This window comes from Xiphophorus couchianus, chromosome 16 (assembly GCF_001444195.1).
Source record: "Xiphophorus couchianus chromosome 16, X_couchianus-1.0, whole genome shotgun sequence".
Classification (NCBI taxonomy): domain Eukaryota; kingdom Metazoa; phylum Chordata; class Actinopteri; order Cyprinodontiformes; family Poeciliidae; genus Xiphophorus; species Xiphophorus couchianus.
In genome coordinates this window covers 8,634,708-8,654,528 of record NC_040243.1, presented here as the reverse complement: position 1 = coordinate 8,654,528, position 19,821 = coordinate 8,634,708, and the positions used below count along the sequence as shown (strand labels likewise).

Here is a 19,821-nt window from a genome sequence, read left to right as displayed (position 1 = left end):
TCCGGCTAGTCGCGGCAGTTGGGAAGCAAAAATATTAAAAGGTCAAGGATTGCCAGAGACACAGAGGAGAGGAGAGGAGAGGAGGAGAGTGGTGAAGAAAGGTGAGAGATTGACAGAGAGGATGAATGGACAAAAAGGTCAAAATCAGCCTGTGGATTTTTTTTTTTTCACACTAGGATCGTGTGCTAGGTTGCATCATGTGCCAATGTTGCACCCTTTTCCTAAGGCTGCTATAATTTCAATAAATAATACATACAGTTTTTTATGAGAATGAAGAAACCAGGATGAAATTTAAATACAGTCTTTATTGGGTCGTGGACATTTTCTAAAGTTATTATCTAATATACAGCAACACAGGCATTTGCAATTCAATGACAAATAATTCACTTTAACAATAACAATTTCAAAGTTTTTTTTTTGCCACTTTAGACAGTTTTTACTAGATTTAATCTCTAAAATCTGAAGAAAAATCCTCAAAATTAAGCAATTCATTATACGGGGAGAAATTAAACTATTGTTGTAATTTGTGCATGTCTAAAACATGCTTTTGTTTTAAAACTTATGTTTCGCCCCTTCTTTATGCTGATCACAAAACACAACTAGCTTACTGTGACTGAATACTAACAAATTATTCTTATTATTATTCCAAAGATAGAACCCTGAATTTAAAACTGCCCCCCTTAACATCGTCTTTACAAAGATATAAATGTCATGACCCTAATCTAAATTTTAATGTTTGTTTATACTCAAAATGAGGTTGCATTGTTTTTTGTAAACATCTGTTGGTAATAAATTAAAGTTTTTGAGGAAGAATGCCAATCAAACACTGATAGGTATTCAACTATTACCTTAATAAGCCGTGCTTGTCTTCTAGGGGGTAACTAAATGCCACATCTCAAAAATAAACTAAACAAACATAAATGCAAGTGCTGTTCAGAATACTAAATGACTCCCTGCACCTGTAAGAAAGCAGGCTTCCTGAACACCTGAACAAACCCTGTAATGCAAATCACGTTTTTTTTTTTAGGCATTAAAATGTTTTCTTTTCTGTTTTTATTTTTTTCTGACTGCTTTATCCTCACAACGTCACATGGTTACAGCAAAGCACTACACAAGCAGCCACTAAAAGGTTACGTCACTGTCAAAATGCTGTCGGTGTGAGGATTTTGGTGCTAAGTACCTGCTACACTTTCTTTACTACAACTTAGTGACTGTTTTGAAATTGTGAAAAAAGAGCAAGCTTACAAGTATATGTATCAACAAGCCCCAAAAGCCTAAAGGGGCAAAAGCTCTTATTTGTTATTAGCTGGCACTCATATAGAAGACTTTGAAAATGTTTCCAATGAGGAAGGTGCTATCCCAGATCACAACATTGTCTCAACCAAAAGCTGTTTGAAATCGGCGGAGAAGATTTGATAAGTTCGTTCTAGGTGCAGCCCACGCAGCTCTCCGGCTCCACCCACAAATACATTTCTTTATAAATGTGGCACAATTTCAGTCTGACTAAACAGGTTTTCCAATAGTGAATGTTTAATCACAAAAAAGAAATGCTACATGAAATAATCCTCACCAAGCACAAAATTTCTTACATTAAGGGTGAAATTAATTTGACAACTGAAATTACTAAATTGTGACGTGTAATCAACTTTTCTAGTGTTTTACAGCGTCATGAACTTTGTTCTGATGAGCTTCTCTAAAACAATCTACACAGGTAGGTTTGGGCTTATACAAAGGGGAAAATCTGGCACACAACTTGTTATAGAGCATCATGGACACTTGGAACTATAGTAAAATTTTGACTAAAAATAAGTTGAAATCAAAATTTATTATAGTTGGGTATTTCATAATGATCCAAAATCATACACTAAAATAAAGGCGGAAATGGTTCAGCGGACAAAATGCTGTCATGTGCATCTCAGACCTAAATCTTGAGAAAACCTGTGTGCAGATCACACCATGAGACTTAGGATAATTTGGAGAGATTCTGCACAGAGAAATTGCCCAATCTCTTGTATGTGGCTACGAGAAGAGATTTATTTTAACGATTTTAACACATCTTTACTAAAGGTACCAGCAAATTTTCCCATTTGTGCATTTTTTAAAAACATTTTTAAATCCACAATCCCTTTAATAAAGTAAACATATGTATTGACACATTTTAAACTAAGCTAGGATTAATCTAATCAATATTTACTTTATTTCTTGACTTGCTATAGCAACACTGAGAGTCGGGTGTGGATATTTTGTGCTTTTTGAAGCCTGTTTAATACTCTTATTTTGCATAACTATGTAATAGGAATTTCTTTTTCGCAAGGTAAAGTGGTTGGATTCTAGGTCAAAGTGTGACCCTCCTCTTTTTTGCAGCAGCATTAAGGTCCCAGTCTTCCAGCTACACTCACAGAGCTTTTGGAGCTCAAGCTTAATTCTGCCTGTCAGGCCAGTGAGAGCTGCTGCAGAGGGTAGGACTTTCTTTTCCCCTCAAGTGCAATTATACCACTGCACGTGTCATTATCCTCACTTTTCTTCACCTTGAGAGAGAAAATGTCAAACCGTGGAACAGATTCATATTTAAAACATAAACGAGGGCCTTCGTGGATTTAAAGCTTTCATATCCCAGGCGTTGTGACGCCTGAAGTCGTTCTCTGGTGGATTCTGAACACTGCATGTGCGAATCCAAACCAATTAGCCTGGTTTTCCTTTAAACATGTTTCTGAAACGCTGGCACTTCTGAAACAAGGATGCAGTATTTTTGCCTCCGTCAGAATAAAAATGTGAAGGACAAAAAGAGAGAAAGTGGAGGACAGTCCTAGAAATGAATTCCTTGAACTCTTTAGGTTCATCTGTTCATTAAGTTGTTCAATTCTGAACAAAATAAAATATTTTTGTAATGATCTGAACTCACTGCGTCACTTTATATAAGTCAGCAAGTATTCTATCAAGTCTTTTGTTAATTAGGTGAGAGTTAGGTTAGATATTCTTTATATTAAAGCTTTGAATAAATAAAACAGCTTTCAGTTACCCTATTGCTCTTGTGCAAACAGGAAAAAAGAAAGAGGTAGGTGACTAAGTTTTCATAACACTGAAGTCTTTTAATGCAAGGTGATTAAAAGTTAAATGAAACCACGCAGTGGCTTGTGTGAGAGGAAATGTTAGACCTTGTTGCTGCAGACCTCTCACTGGCCCACAAGCTTAAGATTTCAGACCACCTAAAACTGCGTTCTTACAATTAACGTCTTATTATGTTTATATAAGAAGCTTGAAAGAATAAATCATCCAGCACTTTCCACAATTAATAGAACCCCTTAGATTTGCAACAAGTCCGAAAATAATAAAAAAAAAAATCCTACCTTTTAATAACATGAAATGTGGCACAATTCTTTGCACTAAGAACAATGCCTATGAAAAGTAAGATTTCATAAAATAATTGGCCACAGGGGAGTTATTCGCAAATTTACACGAAAAAAAACTCGGATAAAATATTTAAACAAAATATTTCCTGACATTATAGTGATCAAATCTTTCAAGAAAGAAAGCTCTGAAGTTTTCAACATCAGAGAATATCTAAGTATTTTTGTGTAAATATGTGAAATTGATCTCACAAAGTTCTTTGTAGAAATGTACTCCTCCGTTGCATTATTTTCCCCCTTTTATTTGTAATTTTCACTCTACCGTAAAAATAAATGTACTTCAATTATTTTTGCGAGTTATACTTAATGTTTTAAGGTGGATTTGTATGTCAAGCAACATCTTGCTTTCCTGTTGTTTAATATACACAACAGGTAAGAAGATTTGCTTCTTCTTACCACAATTTTTAGTGAGAAAAACAAGAGAATTTGCATGCAGATTGAACAGATGTGTGGTGATTTTAGTCGAAAAGGAAATGGATAACTTGGTCTAAACTTTCCCATATCTTTAGAAAGAGTAATAGTTAAACAAATCAAACCCCCTACTGATCAATACTTATTAACACATCCTTTCTAGGGGTGCCATTAATTATGATGGATGCTGTAGAAGGTGAACACACTAAATAAGCTTCCATCCAATTGAACTCCACATTACTTTTGAAGAACCCCCTTCAAAGCACCTCTGTAAGCAATAAACATATCTGAGGTATAGATTTAGACTTAAGACTTAGAGCTATATGTTGGCTACTTTCACAAAATATTTTTTTTAAATATTAAATCTATCATATCAAATATACAACAAACATAACAATTACTTCATTACAAAAAATATAGACTAGTAACATTCAGTATCAACTATCCATTGACTTCTAAAATATAGTTAAACTGAGACAGCATAGCGTTGCACAGTGACTGGATGTTCATCTTCCAGTAAGAAAACATCCTCATGTTCTTTTCATTTTGGTATAATTACCGAGCAAACAATACATTGGAAAAGAAAGGATAAATATTGTAAACATTGTTACAAGTACAAAAGCACGTGTCGCAAGATGTGATCAGAAAACATGAATACAACCAATACTAACAGCTCTCAGTCCTCCTCCATCGACTTCTCAATCTCCTTCAGCCTGCGGACGAACTCCTGAGCCTCCCTGTCTCCCGTGCGAGCATCCAACATCCTCATGATTGGCTTTTCTGAGGGAGAAAGAGCAAACATACCTCTTATATTCTTAGAATTACTTCAGAAGGCAAACAGACTGAAACATCCTCAACTACAGTATTTGTACCACTGGGTTTGCTGCGGGACAAGTGCAGAATGACGGGCTGGACATTCTTTCCGGCAGCCGAGGCGTTGGGTCTCCCCGGCCAGCAGAAGTCGCTGAGTGGAGCGACAGCTTCTCCAGCAAAGTCGTTGGTAGACAGCCAGTCATAGTCCATCACAGTGAAGGTCAAACAGGCGTACCTGTGCCTGTACTGTTCAGGACTGACATGACTGGAAGACAATAGAGTCAAATAACCAATCAAATGAGAAACAGAGTATACACTGCCATGTACACACACACACACGGCCTTTTCCATATTTTGCCACATGACCACAAATTTCAGTCTGCTTTATGGGAATTTTACGTGATGGACCAACACAGGTCAGAGGAAAAATTGAGAAATGTAAGAAAAATTATTAATGGCTTTAAATTTTGTTTTGTTTTTTATTGTGGTGTGAATGTATTCCCCCGCCCCTCCAACTGTTACTCTGATTCATCTAAAAACAATTTGTGCGACCAAATGTCTTGTTTGTCAGATGTTACCTAATTAGTAAACAGAGCCCATCTGTGTGTAATTTAACCTCATTGTAAATCTACAGACCCATTCAATAAATTAGAGTATTACTGAAAAGCCCATTTATTTTAGGAACTTTATCACTAAGTGAAACACAGTGTATTGATTAATTACACACAGATGAATAGTTGAAAGCCTTTATTTCTGTTAATTGTAATGATTTTCTACTTACAACCAAGAGAGCATGACATTTAAGATTAGACTATTACATAAAAAAACTATTTTTATTAGCCTTAAAAAACTATGTTTAAAAATGTGTCTTTTCGCTGGTGTTGGTGTCTTCCTGGTCCCCTCCTCTCCCTCTTTGTTTTCTTCCCATCTGTCTCCCAATAATGTTGTTTGTTTTCTGCTCAATCAATCACCTGAATGGCCTGAAGTACTGTCACTAATGTAATAACTTTAAGGTGCTAGTGGTGAAATGTCTTTCCCCATTTTGCAGAGCAAATCTGCCACTGTTACTGTAAGAAGAAGGTGTTCTTGTCAGATGGCGTCAAAATCTCAACTTTAGAAACCATTTGTTTAGATAAAAGCTTATTCATTTGTTACAATGGCACAAAGTCCAGACCTGAATCTAACTGAGAATCTGTGGCAGGATTTGAAAACTGACCCTCAAAGACACTGTCCACCCAATTGGAGTCATTGAAAGCTAGCCAAGGACCAGCATGCGACAAATCCCGAAATACTTGAAGATGAACTTACACAGGAAGAACGTACTGACTCAGACAAGATGAATACAAATGCACAACTTATGCTTCAGGTTCTTATTTAGACAAAAAAAGGAAGCGAAAATGGAAATTATGTATTATTTCCTTTCACTTCATACTGTAACTATGAGTAAGTTTGTGTTGGCTTGCTAAATAAAAGACAGATAAAATAGACTGAAGTTAGTGATAACAATATTATATATATATATATATATATATATATATATATATATATATATATATATTCCTTTATTTAATCAGGTAAACCCCGTTGAGATCTAGATCTCATTTTCAAGAGGGACCTGAGCAAAAAATTTCTAATACATAGCAACCTGGTTACAAGATAAAAACAATTAATACATATGCACAAGTATAAAACAATAAAAACAATTTAAATATATATGCGGAGAAGAAATTACGGCTTTTCACTCACAAATAAAACAGTTCATCGAATACTGGATGCAGCGTCTTTAGCTTTACTTGAGTGCGTTGACTCTTGGCTGCTGGAAAGAGGTGATGAGGACAAAGCTCCACAATCACAAATGGATCACTAAGACCTGAAGGAGATGACAAAAGTATTACAAGATGTTCAACAAAGCTTATGTCTATCAAAAAACATTTGTTTTTACTTTTACCATTAGCATCCAATGCGATAATGTCCGCAGCATGTAGAATCTCCACTGTGAGTCTCTGCTCTGGAGGATCGTAGTAGCATTTCACACTGATTCGACCGTAAGGCGTATGCTTGAGTGTTTTCTGCGACATATTACATCACAAGCAAAGTCAAAATATATTTATTAAGTGTTTACCTAGCAGCAACATGTCCACTAACGATAAGAATCCGTTTTTTTATTCAGTGGCCTACAAAAATATTCTAAATTTCCCACAGTATCTTGCAATATTTGATTGCATGTTGCTTTTAGGGGCTTGAGAAAAGGCCAGACTTTCAATCAGGGGTGAAGCAATAGAGCTCAGGGTATTCAATCAATATCTCTCCATCCACTTAAATGAAATTGTCTGTCCGGTAACTTAAAACACACCTGGAGGGAAATCTTCTCCAGGTAGTACTGCTCAATCAGATCAAAGGAGGAACATTTGTTTAGCTTGAGCTCTTCATCCAAGACCTAAACAATGAAGGTGATCAGTTAGAGAAACATATAAAGGAGACCAATTTAATTTACCATGCACATGAAACTCGGCTGGCAGAATTGCATGACTATATACCTTGTAGTCTCCGCTTTTCATGTCTTCCAAAGCCAGACCGTCACCCTTCACATGGAAGAACTGCAACAGGGTCTAAAACATTTAAATGACGACAAAAATAGAACAAGCATGCTATGAGTCATTACACATACCCCTCCAATATGTATAGGCTAAAGTCTCAGCTCTGAGAAGATGCCCGTTGTTCACACTAACATTACGAAACCTTGGGCAGGCAAACGTGATATTTGTGGAGGAAGGTGTGGAGGGACAGTGCGAACCTCTACTGCATCCTAACTTAGCCCACGTCTGTGGCAGACCTTAGCTTCTCATGGAAATGTGTGATGTCCCCTGCCAGCTCGTTGACTTTGTTGAATAAACAACAGTTTCCACATTGTCATTCATAAGGGAGCTCATGTTGCCACATAGCTGCTATCTGAAGACTTCATGAATATCTGACATATGCTAAATAGTGCATTACAGCCAGCATACAGAGGCAGATCACTAAAGAGGGATGGGAGCAAACATTTACTAATGGAAAAGAAAGTTAAACAAAGCTATGACGCTGACCTCAACTGTGTACTGGAAGCGGTTGTAGAACTCCACCTGAACACCCCTGTTTTCTGTGACCGCGTCCAGGATCATTCGCAGGAGCAGCTCCCACATGCTCTGCAGAACTCTGTGAGGCAACAAGCATAAACAATGCTCTCAAAAATAACACCCACAGGCCACAAAAAACATGTAAAATCATTTTGTGAAACTCATACTTCTGGAAGAAAACAGCAACATATTAAGTGGTGAACTAAAATAACCACTTCTTGTCAAAAGCTGCTTGGTTGTTTTAGCCAAATCCAGATTATTGCCCAATCATTTAACACAGAGCCAAGGCCTTTCCTGAAAAAGATGCCATCTTTGGTAGCAGCCTGTGTCACTCTAAAATGAGTAAATATTTTTCCAGCCTTAATGTTTCTTCCATATAGGCAAAAGTTACTAGCACCATGTGCATTAATGTACCCTCTTGCAGTCATGCATGCTGGCATTGCAGAGTCCTCGTATCAAAAGCAGATGGTGTCTCCTCTTTTAAAGCTGGAGGAAATGCTGTCCATCATTTCCCAGATAATTGACTTGGAAAGGTTAGAGGTTTACAAGACAGATTTCATATGTAGCTCCTGCCTGCCAGCTTTGCTCAAGGTTTTAATCAGCCAAACATGTTGGCTGATTTTTACATGGGTGGGAAACATGCAGGAGGTCTATTGGTTTACTTCTGGCTAAATTGTCCGATCAGATCAGATCAGATTTTATTTATAGTACACATATGAAAATAATTCTATTGACAAATGTAGCCATTAAATAATATTAAGTGTTGTCACTTAACAATATTGTAGATTATGATTATGCAAAACACATATTTCACCTATTTCTATATAGTTAAAAATACTCAATGTTTCAAGTAAAAGTATTCCTACCCTTGGACTGGTCCACATTTTGTCATGCTATAGCTGCTACCTTCAATTTTATGCTAGATCCACATTTTGCTGCAATTTCATCTTCAAGATTTTAAAGGTACAGTGCTGCAAAGTATTCACAGCGCTTTTCCACACTTTGTGATGTTACAGTCTTATTCCAACTTGTATTGATTTAATCTCTCTTACACACACAAATACCCTATTTTGACAATAAAGAAAAAATATTTTGCGAACGTATTTTACTGTCTATTCTTTTTTACCTGGTAAGATTTTCCTTAACAAGGTTTGCTGTCAGGATGACCATCGTGTCTTGAAGGTACTTCATGAGAGGGGAAACAGCCTGGGAGGAATCCACATGTCACAAATATACAGTAGATGACAAAACTGACACAGGAATAAAAATGTCAGCTGGTTGTTGCTACATACGTCGTCATTGTTGATGGAGTCTGGAGACAAGCTGATGTGCTGAATGTACCGCCGAAGTTCAGGCTGCATCTGCACACATAATGCTCAGGTATAGAAGAGCAAGCTGTGTTTCAATCTATGACCATCTACTGACCAACAGACCTATGATAGTCATGTATATACTATATATATATATATATATATATCTTTTTGCTTTCTTTCTGTATTCTTCAGTATAGTGGTAAACATTTATCTGGGTTGAAAAATATGAAGGCACACTAATGTGGAAATTCTGCGGGGATATTTTTATATTTATTATCTAGGTCTTAGCTATGCTACTCTTAAATTTTTAATACTGATATTCTATCATTTAAAAAATAGACAAAATGCCAAAATAATAAGAAATATTTTAGTCAGTAGGTGGTGATAATATCAAAATAGTTACCTACCTATACAGAAAAAAGCTCATTTAAGAGCAGAGCTAATAATTATAGCTAAACGGGTATGTTTTATTGTTATTTTTTATTTAATTGAAGTTCAATATTTGCACAGTCTGGACAAACTAATCTGTGGCACAAAACAAAAATAATAATTTGCTGTGCTGGTGGATGCTGCAGAAAACATTTTGTTTCGCAATTTATCTGACAGTTTTAATTAGCTTTGAAGATTTAACATGTGAATGTCCTATCAGTACGGATGTAGCCTGAGCTGAGGTTAATGTTTTCACCTTGTCGGTGAGCACTGTGATTAGGCGCTTGGCTTCTCTTTGCAGGTCCAGGTCCATGTTGAACAGCTGCCCGCTGAGGGCTTTGTAGACCTGCTCTTTCCCCTCCGCTCCACACGACTCCTCCATGGCCCGCTCCACGCCAGGCCAGTCCAGGTCTCGAGGCAGGTGAGCCAGGAAAACACGCACATGCTCCACGTTGTTCAGGCCGATGCAGAGCTAGCCGAAAGCCAAGAGGAGCAAAAGAGGAGAAAAAGAGGGGTGGTGGAGGAGATAAAAAAGAAGGAAAAGAAGCAGAGCTACCAAGAAGTAGAGAGATGGCTTATGAGTATAAACAATTCATGACAGCAAGACACTTCTGCTCTATTTCTGTGCCCACATTTGTGCTCTCCTGCTGTGCTTTTGTGTTTACAAGCAGGAACTCTGGTCGTTTTTACATCATCGTGTGCCCACCCCCTGCTTTGTCTTGCTACAGGCGGTACCTGCACTGTGAAATTCTTGTGGTCTCGGGCCAGCTGGTTCCTCTCAATCTTGCGCGTCATCATCTCTGAGTAACAAACAGCTTCATTGCAGAAGTTCTGCGGGAGATGAAGGTAGGACCAATTGTACAACTTCATAACTTCGTAGGGATCGCATGCGATACAGATGCTACGTTTTGTGGTGTGGAAGGAAAAATATGGATGGTGGTCTATTTTTTTTTTCTTTACAAAGTACCTGCCTGAGTGACTTATTTGTGCAAACAACTTTGGCTGCAATTGTATCTACAAATGTTTTGGAGTTTTCATATCAGTGTCAAGACTGCCCCAGCTGGTTTCCTTGTTTGGAAATTGTTCATGTATTTACAATTGAAACCAGATATTTACATTCACAGAATAGAAAGATGCATATGTGTTGTTTTTTTTTCTTCACTGCCCGAGGTGAAATCAGACCAAACCTCAGATTTTTATGTTAGGTAAAGCCTTTTTTTTTTCTTTTAGGTTAAAATTAACAAAATATTTTCTATTTGCTAAATGCCAGAAAATGTACAGAGAACAAAAAATTATTTTTTTTGTAACTTTCATCAAACTCAGAAGTTTTGGTGTATATAAATATATAGTTTCAGATGTATGTCCATCCCATCTTACCGCTAATTCTGACCAGTTATCCAGTTCCTACTAATGAAAACACCACCGTGTATGCCAAGTAATATCATTTTGGAGTCATTTGTAGCTGTGCAATCTTTTTTTTTTTTTTTGGACAATGGGTTGAACATCTCTCAATGGTTGAGTTATGGTTTTACAACCTGAAATTGCCTTAAACTTCTTTACAATTGTATCCCTTCATTGTCAGATATTTTCTTTGGTGTTAATGATGCAGTTTGTTCACTTATGTTCCTTAACAAACCTTCACAGAACAGCAACATTTATAACAAGACTAGATTTAACTAGTTGTCTACTAACGGTCGTTTGTCGCACTGGATTTTATCCAATTTTTATGCCATACTTTCACAATTTTATTTGTAAGAAAATCTGAAAACCATGTATCTTTTTTGTTTTTGTTTCACTTCACATACATGTCCCCGGGGTGTTGGTTTATCACATACAATCTGAATGTACGTAATATTTAAAATTTGTGGTTGCAGTGTGACAAAATATGCAAAAATTCAAGGGATGCCAGTACTTTTGCAAGGCATTGAAAGTTTCTTTCTTCACTTCTACTGATAAAATCTTGCATGTCTCATAGGAGTCATCGCTTTATGACTGCAGGATATGAGTATGCATGTGTTGCAATGCTAAAAGTGGCACTCACGTCTGTCAGACGAGTGACAAAGATGAAGGCCCCCGCAGAGTCTGGCCAGGACAGCTGGAGCCAGATCTCACGTACCTGGCTGAAGCAAGCTGTCACTTCCACTGCTGAGCAACTGTGTTTGGCTTGTTGCACAGGCTGAAGCTGTTCACAAAACACATGCTTTTTAATCATTACACTGCCAGAACATGAATTTATTCAGAAAAAAATAAACACTAATATTTTGTCAGGAGGCTTAACATACAACTTTTCACGGCATCCATTATGTTTCAGTGAACCTGTTTCAATTTTATCTATTTGTTCACATTTACAGCATATTAAAGTAACCGTAATAACAAATCAAATGTGTCTCCTCAATCTACTCAACTAAAATGTAATTGTGTGGTCAAAAGCACTGAAAATAATATTTAACTTAATTCAATAATTATATGAGTTAAGGTTAGGCCATTAACCAGAATGGATGTCTGGTCCTAGGCGTAGCACCTGTCATCACAGATCAACTCCAATTACTTTAATTACAAAAATAATTGCATTTGAAGAGCAGAAGCGTCCCACCTGATCTGTTTCCACAGCTTTGCGGATTCTGTCACAGGATCTGTCATGAACAATCTGCAGGAACTTATGAATCGACGACTTGAACCAGTTATGAAAGCCTGTCAGGGCCAACATTTTGGCGTCTCTGTTTGAGCAAAGCAGAAGTCTTTATGAATAAAAGGGAGGCTAATCAAATGATGAGGCTGGCATATGAATAGTCATTAAAGCTGAACAAACTTGAGGGGAAGAAACTCTCGGAAGCCCTTGAGGATCTTCAAAGACATGAAGAGTTCGAAGATGGTTTCCCCCATAGTCTGAGTCAGTCTGGAGCTCTCTTGCTCCAGAGTGCCACAGACCCGCTCCATTGCTACATTTACATCATCTGCTACCTGCCAGGAGGGAGAATTGGAAAGAGGCAGAGTCAAATTTAGCAACAACAACATCGCAGCATGACTCACAAAGACTTCAGAAGACTTTTTCACCTTGTTTCAAAGACTTACCTGTTTTTCCAGCTGCCTGTATGATATGCTGAAGTAATCTACTTTCACAGCACTGTGAGAGCAAAGAACGAAATGACATGAGACCAACTACTAGGCAACAACACAAAATGAGTCTTTGATTGTGAACCAAGTCTTCACAGCCTTTGAAGACTCGGTTGTATTTCATAAAATACATAGCACACACTGTTGGCTTTAGTAAAAAAAATCACCTGTAGAAGAGTTTGTTGTAGATGTTTTGGCCTCTCTGTACGTCTGCACAAACTGCATCAATCACCTGAACCATTTTTTTCAGCTGCTCCTCCAGAGACTGAATTGTTAGAGAAGATTAACAAGCTTCATCATGCTTAGTAAAATAAGATTCCTTCTATTTTTACACATTATATACTTACCCCTTCCTCTGGTTTGTACTGGGCAATTAAGCTTTCATACCACTCAGACGTTCCTTTCTGTTGATGAAAAGAAACAATGGGTTTTACCGGTGATGTAACAACATTTAATGACATATTTTGTCAAAGTGAACTCAGAACTGGTTGCTGTCAGCATGTTAATGCCTCTGAGGATTAAAATGTGAAGTTTTGTCATAATCAAAAGACATGAATATTTCTGGTTCAACTTTCCCACCCAATAGTAGCTATGTCCAAGACTGTTAATTTGAAGAGGAAAAGGAAGTGTTTCCTCTTCAAGGAAGTGTGTTGACAGAGGCCAGAGGCCAGTTCTGTAACCTTCTGGTTACAATGCTATCAAAAATGTTCTTTTAAATCATATGTGCAGCAGTATTTTTTGTACTTTGGTATAAACAAAAACTGTAGGAGGGTTGAATGAAATTGTAAGCTCTGTGAAATCTGGGGAACTGTTAGTTCAGAGTTTTACAATGGCTAGAATTTCCCACCATCCCTTAAAATAGCAAGATTACTCATAACGCTTGAAAGAGGCACTCCACAGTAAATCAGTTCTTTTTATGAATCAGTGAAAATGTATTTGCTGCTTATATAAAATACCAAAACTGATCAAAGAAGAATAAGATTATTCTACACTGAACTGAGACTCTTCATAGGTTTATAAAGTCTTTATTAATGGGTGAACTTCTATGTTTTTTGCATTAGGACTTCAATAAAAACTGCTAAATTGACTAACTTGGGGTGATAACTTCTAGTTTCCGTTTTATTTTTCAAAAATATCACTAAATTTGTGATAGTTTGACATTGATTTTTTTTCTGTTATTCTGATACAAATAATAACCCTCTGTTCCTTGTGCTTGCATTGCTTTTTCTGAATATACTCTGTATTGTAAATTGATACACCATTTTCCAGAGCAAACGTCATGTAACACAACCTATCAGATTTCCAGTTATTTCTATTTTGGCAGACCAAACTACTACAACAGCAAGAACAAGTCCTGTGGCGTTTCACTGAGTTGTAATACAGATGTTCTGTTTTGCTATAAATGCTCGCCCATTGTTACCTTGACAGCAGTGGTGATGTCCAAATGAAGCTCATTTCGGAGAGGACAAACAGTCTTAAATGCCCTCATGTTTTGCATGTAGCCAATCCCCCTGGCATGCACAGACAGGAAAAACCAATTACATGACAAAATTGCTATTCAACTCATCACATAGTGACACATTGTTCTCAGAGTTTAGCAAGTATAATAGCTGCAATCTCACTAAATGAATTTCAGTCTAATTGTATGCAGGAGTCTGGGTTATTTATGCAGGAGGAGAAAGATACGTGTTTGGTGTGTATGAGAGTTTGTATGACTGGCAGTTTGTTTTTATGTAATAATGGGGTCCATTACCTGAGCAATCACTAACTTCTGTAAATATGTTGACAAAATTGCAATTCCCACATGAACATTTTTGAATATTTTTTTTTTCTTCAGATTTATATCATTCCAAATATCTGAATAATAAATGTCTGTTTCTGGTTAGAGAATAATCAAAAACATTACATTGCTCTGTATAGCATAAAGTTATTGTTTCTAAATTTTCTGATCTTCAATACCTTGTCTTGTTGAAATAAATGTTGTCATGGCGATCTGCTCAAGCTCACATGTTTCTAAGATACATCTACAAACATCTACTGCACTTTCAATCTTTAAAAAAACACGAGTAGCTTCAGATTTGTTTTGTATTGCAATGTAAGCATCAAGTGCAAGAACATTTTTACAAGTTGCATGAAAGCTTAGCATGATATAAATGAAAAATAATATAAAGATAGATGAGAATATGTCAGAATACTGGCACACAAAATTCTGCCTTTTTTAGCATTTGTGCGACAATTTGTTGTTAGAAACAAATGATCGTTATTTTGTTTCGTATGGAAATGAGAAATGATCAAGATAATATCATTGTAATATACTGTGATATTACTGCTGCCTGCACAGAGTGTGACTGACCGGCTTTAGTCTCTCTGTGTTCGTTGGAGTGAAAAAGGTTCTTGATATGGGAGAACAGGCGAGAGCCTGATGTGATGGTGCTGTGACTTTACCTCAGCATGAGCTCGTAGCGTGTAATGGCAGCAGCGCTTGTGCAGGGGAAAACCTGACGCATGTTCTTCATCAGGCACAGGCAGTGCTCTGTGTACAGTCTGAAGCTGTCTGATAGCTGCCTCTCCTGGACACAGGAAGGGCCCTCAGTTATAGCTTCTAGTACACTAGCTGTGGGACATTTTTGGCTGAACCAAAAACCTTGATGAATGCCAGTGAAGGGCTGAGCTAATGAGGTGACTGTTTCTAGGTGATGGAAGTTTTTTTGCTTGTTTGTTTTTTATTCCCCTATTGGGAAGCCGATAATGTAGAACCTACCAGGTCTCCCCTCACGGTGGGAGGGTCCCACTCTGCATCGATGGTCCTCAGGAGGCGCAGCAGCAGGGAGTAGCACAGCCTCTGGTTCCGATGATGGTTGCTGTAGCACTGCCAGCGCCTGCATAAAACAAAAGAAAATATGCACCTTGCAGGCAAATGCTTCAGGTCGCATACTCAATTTAATCAATGTAATTTTGTCATTAATACCTACACAATAGCCTGCTGTAGAGGTGAGAGATCAGTTTGCACAGCATGGTGAGTTAGAACAGTCCATGCTGGAGGAGAAACCTGTCCATTCCAGTTGTATGGCTCTCTCTGGGGTTTTAAAAGAGTGACAAGGTCATTTTATTCACATATTATGCAAAGTAAGATGCTTTTTTTTTTGTCAAACAGATTTTGTTTGTGTGTGAGCTGTTACAAACATTTAAATACTAACAAAGGTTTAATGCCAATGTAGAACAAAAAGCACCCGTCACTTCAGAATAATTACAACACTTAAATCAGAAAAAAGAGAAGCTAGTAGCTCCAAGAAAGGTTGCGGCAAAATCATAACCAATGCAACAGCTTTGTTCAGTCCATCAAATTAAAGTTTAACGAGAATGCCTTATCCATCCTTTTAAACAAACTATGATAAGTTTATGGGCTTTACATGCAAATTTTTTTTTTGCACAAAATCATTCACAGGTAATATTTCATTCTTTCAAATTGACCTGTTTTAGGCAGCTGCCACTGTTATGCAAATAAATTGTCACATCCTCCCAACTCATTATTTACACTTGCCATTTATACACGTCCAAATGCCTGCAAACAGATGTGTAATTGTACATCTTTGCCCCTGGATCAGACCCAGAAACATACGAAGACGAGCCTCCTTTCGGTTTCTAATGATAAGCCAACAACAAAACACTGGTCTTTTCCAGCAGCCACAGCGTACATACAGCAATAAATTGATCAGCTCCATTGTAACAAATACTGATAATTGAGCAGAACTGATTAGGCATGCTTTATCTCAATAAATAGATCAGGTTGTTATTTTTATGAAGATATGAGCATAAAAGACAAAGTCCATACTAATCCATAACCTTTGAATATTTTTCTTTCAAACTGAAACACATATCTAACCAGAATCATTTTATTAGCCAAGTTTGTGTGCACAAACAAGGACTTTATCTTCGGTTTAAAGCACTCAGATGTAAGATGACTCAGATGTGGTGTACAGATGTACAGATGTAAAATATAAATATATATAGTTTAAAGAAAATAAAATAAAGGAGAAAAATAACATGCATACTAATAGTTTGTATGTAAAGACAAAGGAAAAAATGAAAGCTAAGTTGTGGTAGTGCAATACTCTTCTTTTTTTCACAGTAGAGTAGCTGACTCTGTTCATCAAAGACAACCTGGGGAAAGACATTGTATCTGTGGAGGCTGGTTTTGGAAAATAGCGCCAGCCTGAATGTAAAGGTAAAAACAGTTTTAATATTAATCTTGTAAAATGGTCTCAAGCATTTCTGAAGATCTTTGATTTTGTTTTCTTTCAAGTTTTTCGGTTAACTTCATCATCACTTTAACAGGAATGTTTTATCTATGAATGTATCAGACACAAAAGGCTCCCACACACAAGGCATAAGCCATTAAAAAGATAACTTGCAAAAAAAAAAAAAAATAAAAAAATAAAATCATTTGGGTCTTTTTCACACATTCTTTCTCAATGATATGTACTTAGATGAGTGAGAAAGGCAACATAATTTCATACAAATTCTGTGTTGACTCAGACAGCTAAAAGAACCTGACACAAAGTAGATATGTAGCTTTGTGATGATCATCTCTCAGTTACATTTTGTAGGGTTTTATGACACAAAGGCAAAATATGCAGTTTTGATGAGGAAAGATCAAAGTGAAAACAGGTGAAACATCAGCCAAAAGCCATAGAAACATTTAAAAGGCCTTTAGAAACCTCAGTTGAGTTGATCAAGACCAATCTAAAAGCGTATAACATTGTGTTTCTTCTTAGATTAAAAGATTTATGAAATCAACACCTTTGCAGAATACTAACAGTTTGTGGTAATGCACAGTGCATTACAGATTTGTTCTGTTATTGCTTTTTTGTTGTGCTTAATTTAAACCTATTTGAAACTGAGCAAATATAACAAGAGTATATATAAAAAGTAGTTTTTAATAAATGATTATTTCAGTTAGTAGGAAAATTTTCTACCTATGAAAGTGGCATGACCCGTGAAACGCCACGCCACAGAATCTTGATCTAATTTAGGTCTGCACTTTCACGTTGTGGGCCGGTGGGCAGAGTACTTCGAAGACCTCCTCAATCCCACCAACATGCCTTCCACTGAGGAAGCAGAGCCTGGGGACTCTGGGTTGGGCTCTCCAATCTCTGGGGGCGAGGTCGCCGAGGTGGTTAAAAAGCTCCTCGGTGGCAAGGCCCCGGGGGTGGATGAGATCCGCCCGGAGTTCCTTAAGGCTCTGGATGTTGTAGGGTTGTGTTGGTTGACGCGACTCTGCAATATCGCATGGACATCGGGGGCAGTTCCCCTGGACTGGCAGACTGGGGTGGTGGTCCCCCTGTTCAAAAAGGGGGACCGGAGGGTGTGCTCCAATTATAGAGGGGTCACACTCTTAAGCCTCCCTGGCAAGGTCTATTCAGGGGTCCTGGAGAGGAGGGTCCGTCGGATAGTCGAACCTCGGATTCAGGAAGAGCAGTGTGGTTTTCGTCCTGGTCGTGGAACACTGGACCAGCTCTACACCCTCAGCAGGGTCCTGGAGGGTGCATGGGAGTTCGCCCAACCAGTCTACATGTGTTTTGTGGACTTGGAGAAGGCGTTCGACCGTGTCCCTCGGGGAGCCCTGTGGGGGGTTCTCCGGGAGTATGGGGTACCGGGCCCTTTGATACGGGCTGTCAGGTCCCTGTATGACCAGTGTCAGAGTCTGGTCCGCATTGCCGGCAGTAAGTCGGACTCGTTTCCGGTGAGAGTTGGACTCCGCCAGGGCTGCCCTTTGTCACCGATTCTGTTCATCACTTTCATGGACAGAATTTCTAGGCGCAGCCAAGGTGTTGAGAGGATCCGATTTGGTGGCCTTAGGATCTCATCTCTACTTTTTGCAGACGATGTGGTCCTTTTGGCTTCATCAGATCGTGATCTGCAGCTCTCGCTGGATCGGTTCGCAGCCGAGTGTGAAGCGGCCGGGATGGGGATCAGTGCCTCCAAATCCGAGGCCATGGTCTTGAGCCGGAAAAGGGTAGAGTGCCTTCTCCGGGTCAGGGGGGGTGTCCTGCCCCAAGTGGAGGAGTTTAAGTATCTCGGGATCTTGTTCACGAATGGGGGAAGAAGGGAGCGGGAGATCGACAGGCGGATTGGCGCAGCGTCTGCTGTCAAGCGGGCGCTGTACCGGTCCGTCGTGGTGAAGAGAGAGCTGAGCCAAAAAGCGAAGCTCTCGATTTACCGGTCGATCTACGTTCCCACCCTCATCTATGGTCATGAGCTTTGGGTCATGACCGAAAGAACGAGATCGCGGATACAAGCGGCCGAAATGGGTTTTCTCCGTAGGGTGGCTGGGCTCTCCCTTAGAGATAGGGTGAGAAGCTCAGTCATCCGGGAGGGACTCAGAGTAGAGCCGCTGCTCCTTCACATCGAGAGGAGCCAGTTGAGGTGGCTTGGGCATCTGGTCAGGATGCCTCCTGGACGCCTCCCTGGTGAGGTGTTCCGGGCACGTCCCACCGGGAGGAGGCCCCGGGGAAGACCCAGGACACGCTGGAGGGACTATGTCTCTCAGCTGGCCTGGGAACGCCTCGGGATTCCCCCGGAGGAGCTAGAAGAAGTGGCTGGGGAGAGGGAAGTCTGGGCCTCCCTTCTGAAGCTGCTACCCCCGCGACCCGACCTCGGATAAGCGGAAGAAGATGGATGGATGGATGGACTTTCACTAGGCCATTCCAAAACCTTACCTTTTTTTAGCCATTTAGAGGTGAAGCTATTTGGGGTCCTTGCCTAACATAAGTGTGCTTCAGTTCACAACCTGATGGTCAAACTTTTCTCTTCAGGATTTTCCAGCAGAAAGCAGAATTTGCAGTCCGATCAATCAGAGCAATCATCCAAGGTCATGAAAAATCCAAACAGCACCAGAAATTTACATAACCACTACCGTGGTTTAGAGCAAAGATGATATTTTTTTATTTTAAATGCTACGTTAGTTTCAAACATGAGATAGCAGCCTTTCAGAAGTTAAAATATGTCTCTTAGTCCACAGAATATGTTCTAAAGGTCTTAAAGAAACCAAGGTTTTCTTTAAAAAAAAAAAAGGTAAATCTCAGATAATTTATGAAAGGGAAACAAAGATTGAATTGGACAGTTTTTTTTCTCAAAATAAATGATATCACAATCAAAAAGGCATTCTGTATTCTCTTGGTTACATTTTGTCTGAAATATTCAGTATAACAAAAAAACAAA

General features: G+C 38.6%; 1 protein-coding gene across 2 annotated transcripts in view; it reads right to left on the bottom strand.

Annotated features, from left to right (window-relative positions):
- Positions 1–285: 285 nt before the first annotated feature.
- baiap3 (BAI1 associated protein 3) overlaps positions 286–19,821 on the bottom strand; it is a 44,329-nt gene continuing 24,793 nt past the window's right edge. Inside the window, exons 13-33 of one of the 2 annotated variants that reach the window (XM_028042101.1) lie at positions 15,573–15,676; positions 15,362–15,479; positions 15,046–15,170; positions 14,021–14,111; positions 12,948–13,004; positions 12,768–12,865; positions 12,559–12,610; positions 12,296–12,447; positions 12,080–12,203; positions 11,528–11,668; positions 10,222–10,317; positions 9,743–9,958; positions 9,037–9,105; positions 8,871–8,950; positions 7,715–7,823; positions 7,169–7,240; positions 6,985–7,068; positions 6,580–6,700; positions 6,378–6,501; positions 4,691–4,896; positions 286–4,598 (exon numbers count right to left, since the gene is read on the bottom strand). In XM_028042101.1, coding sequence (XP_027897902.1) covers positions 4,495–4,598; positions 4,691–4,896; positions 6,378–6,501; positions 6,580–6,700; positions 6,985–7,068; positions 7,169–7,240; positions 7,715–7,823; positions 8,871–8,950; positions 9,037–9,105; positions 9,743–9,958; positions 10,222–10,317; positions 11,528–11,668; positions 12,080–12,203; positions 12,296–12,447; positions 12,559–12,610; positions 12,768–12,865; positions 12,948–13,004; positions 14,021–14,111; positions 15,046–15,170; positions 15,362–15,479; positions 15,573–15,676 — 2,343 coding nt within the window. In that variant the 3' untranslated portion in view covers positions 286–4,494. The remainder of the gene's footprint in view (positions 4,599–4,690; positions 4,897–6,377; positions 6,502–6,579; positions 6,701–6,984; positions 7,069–7,168; positions 7,241–7,714; positions 7,824–8,870; positions 8,951–9,036; positions 9,106–9,742; positions 9,959–10,221; positions 10,318–11,527; positions 11,669–12,079; positions 12,204–12,295; positions 12,448–12,558; positions 12,611–12,767; positions 12,866–12,947; positions 13,005–14,020; positions 14,112–15,045; positions 15,171–15,361; positions 15,480–15,572; positions 15,677–19,821) is intronic. The other variant, XM_028042102.1, reaches the window with a different exon arrangement.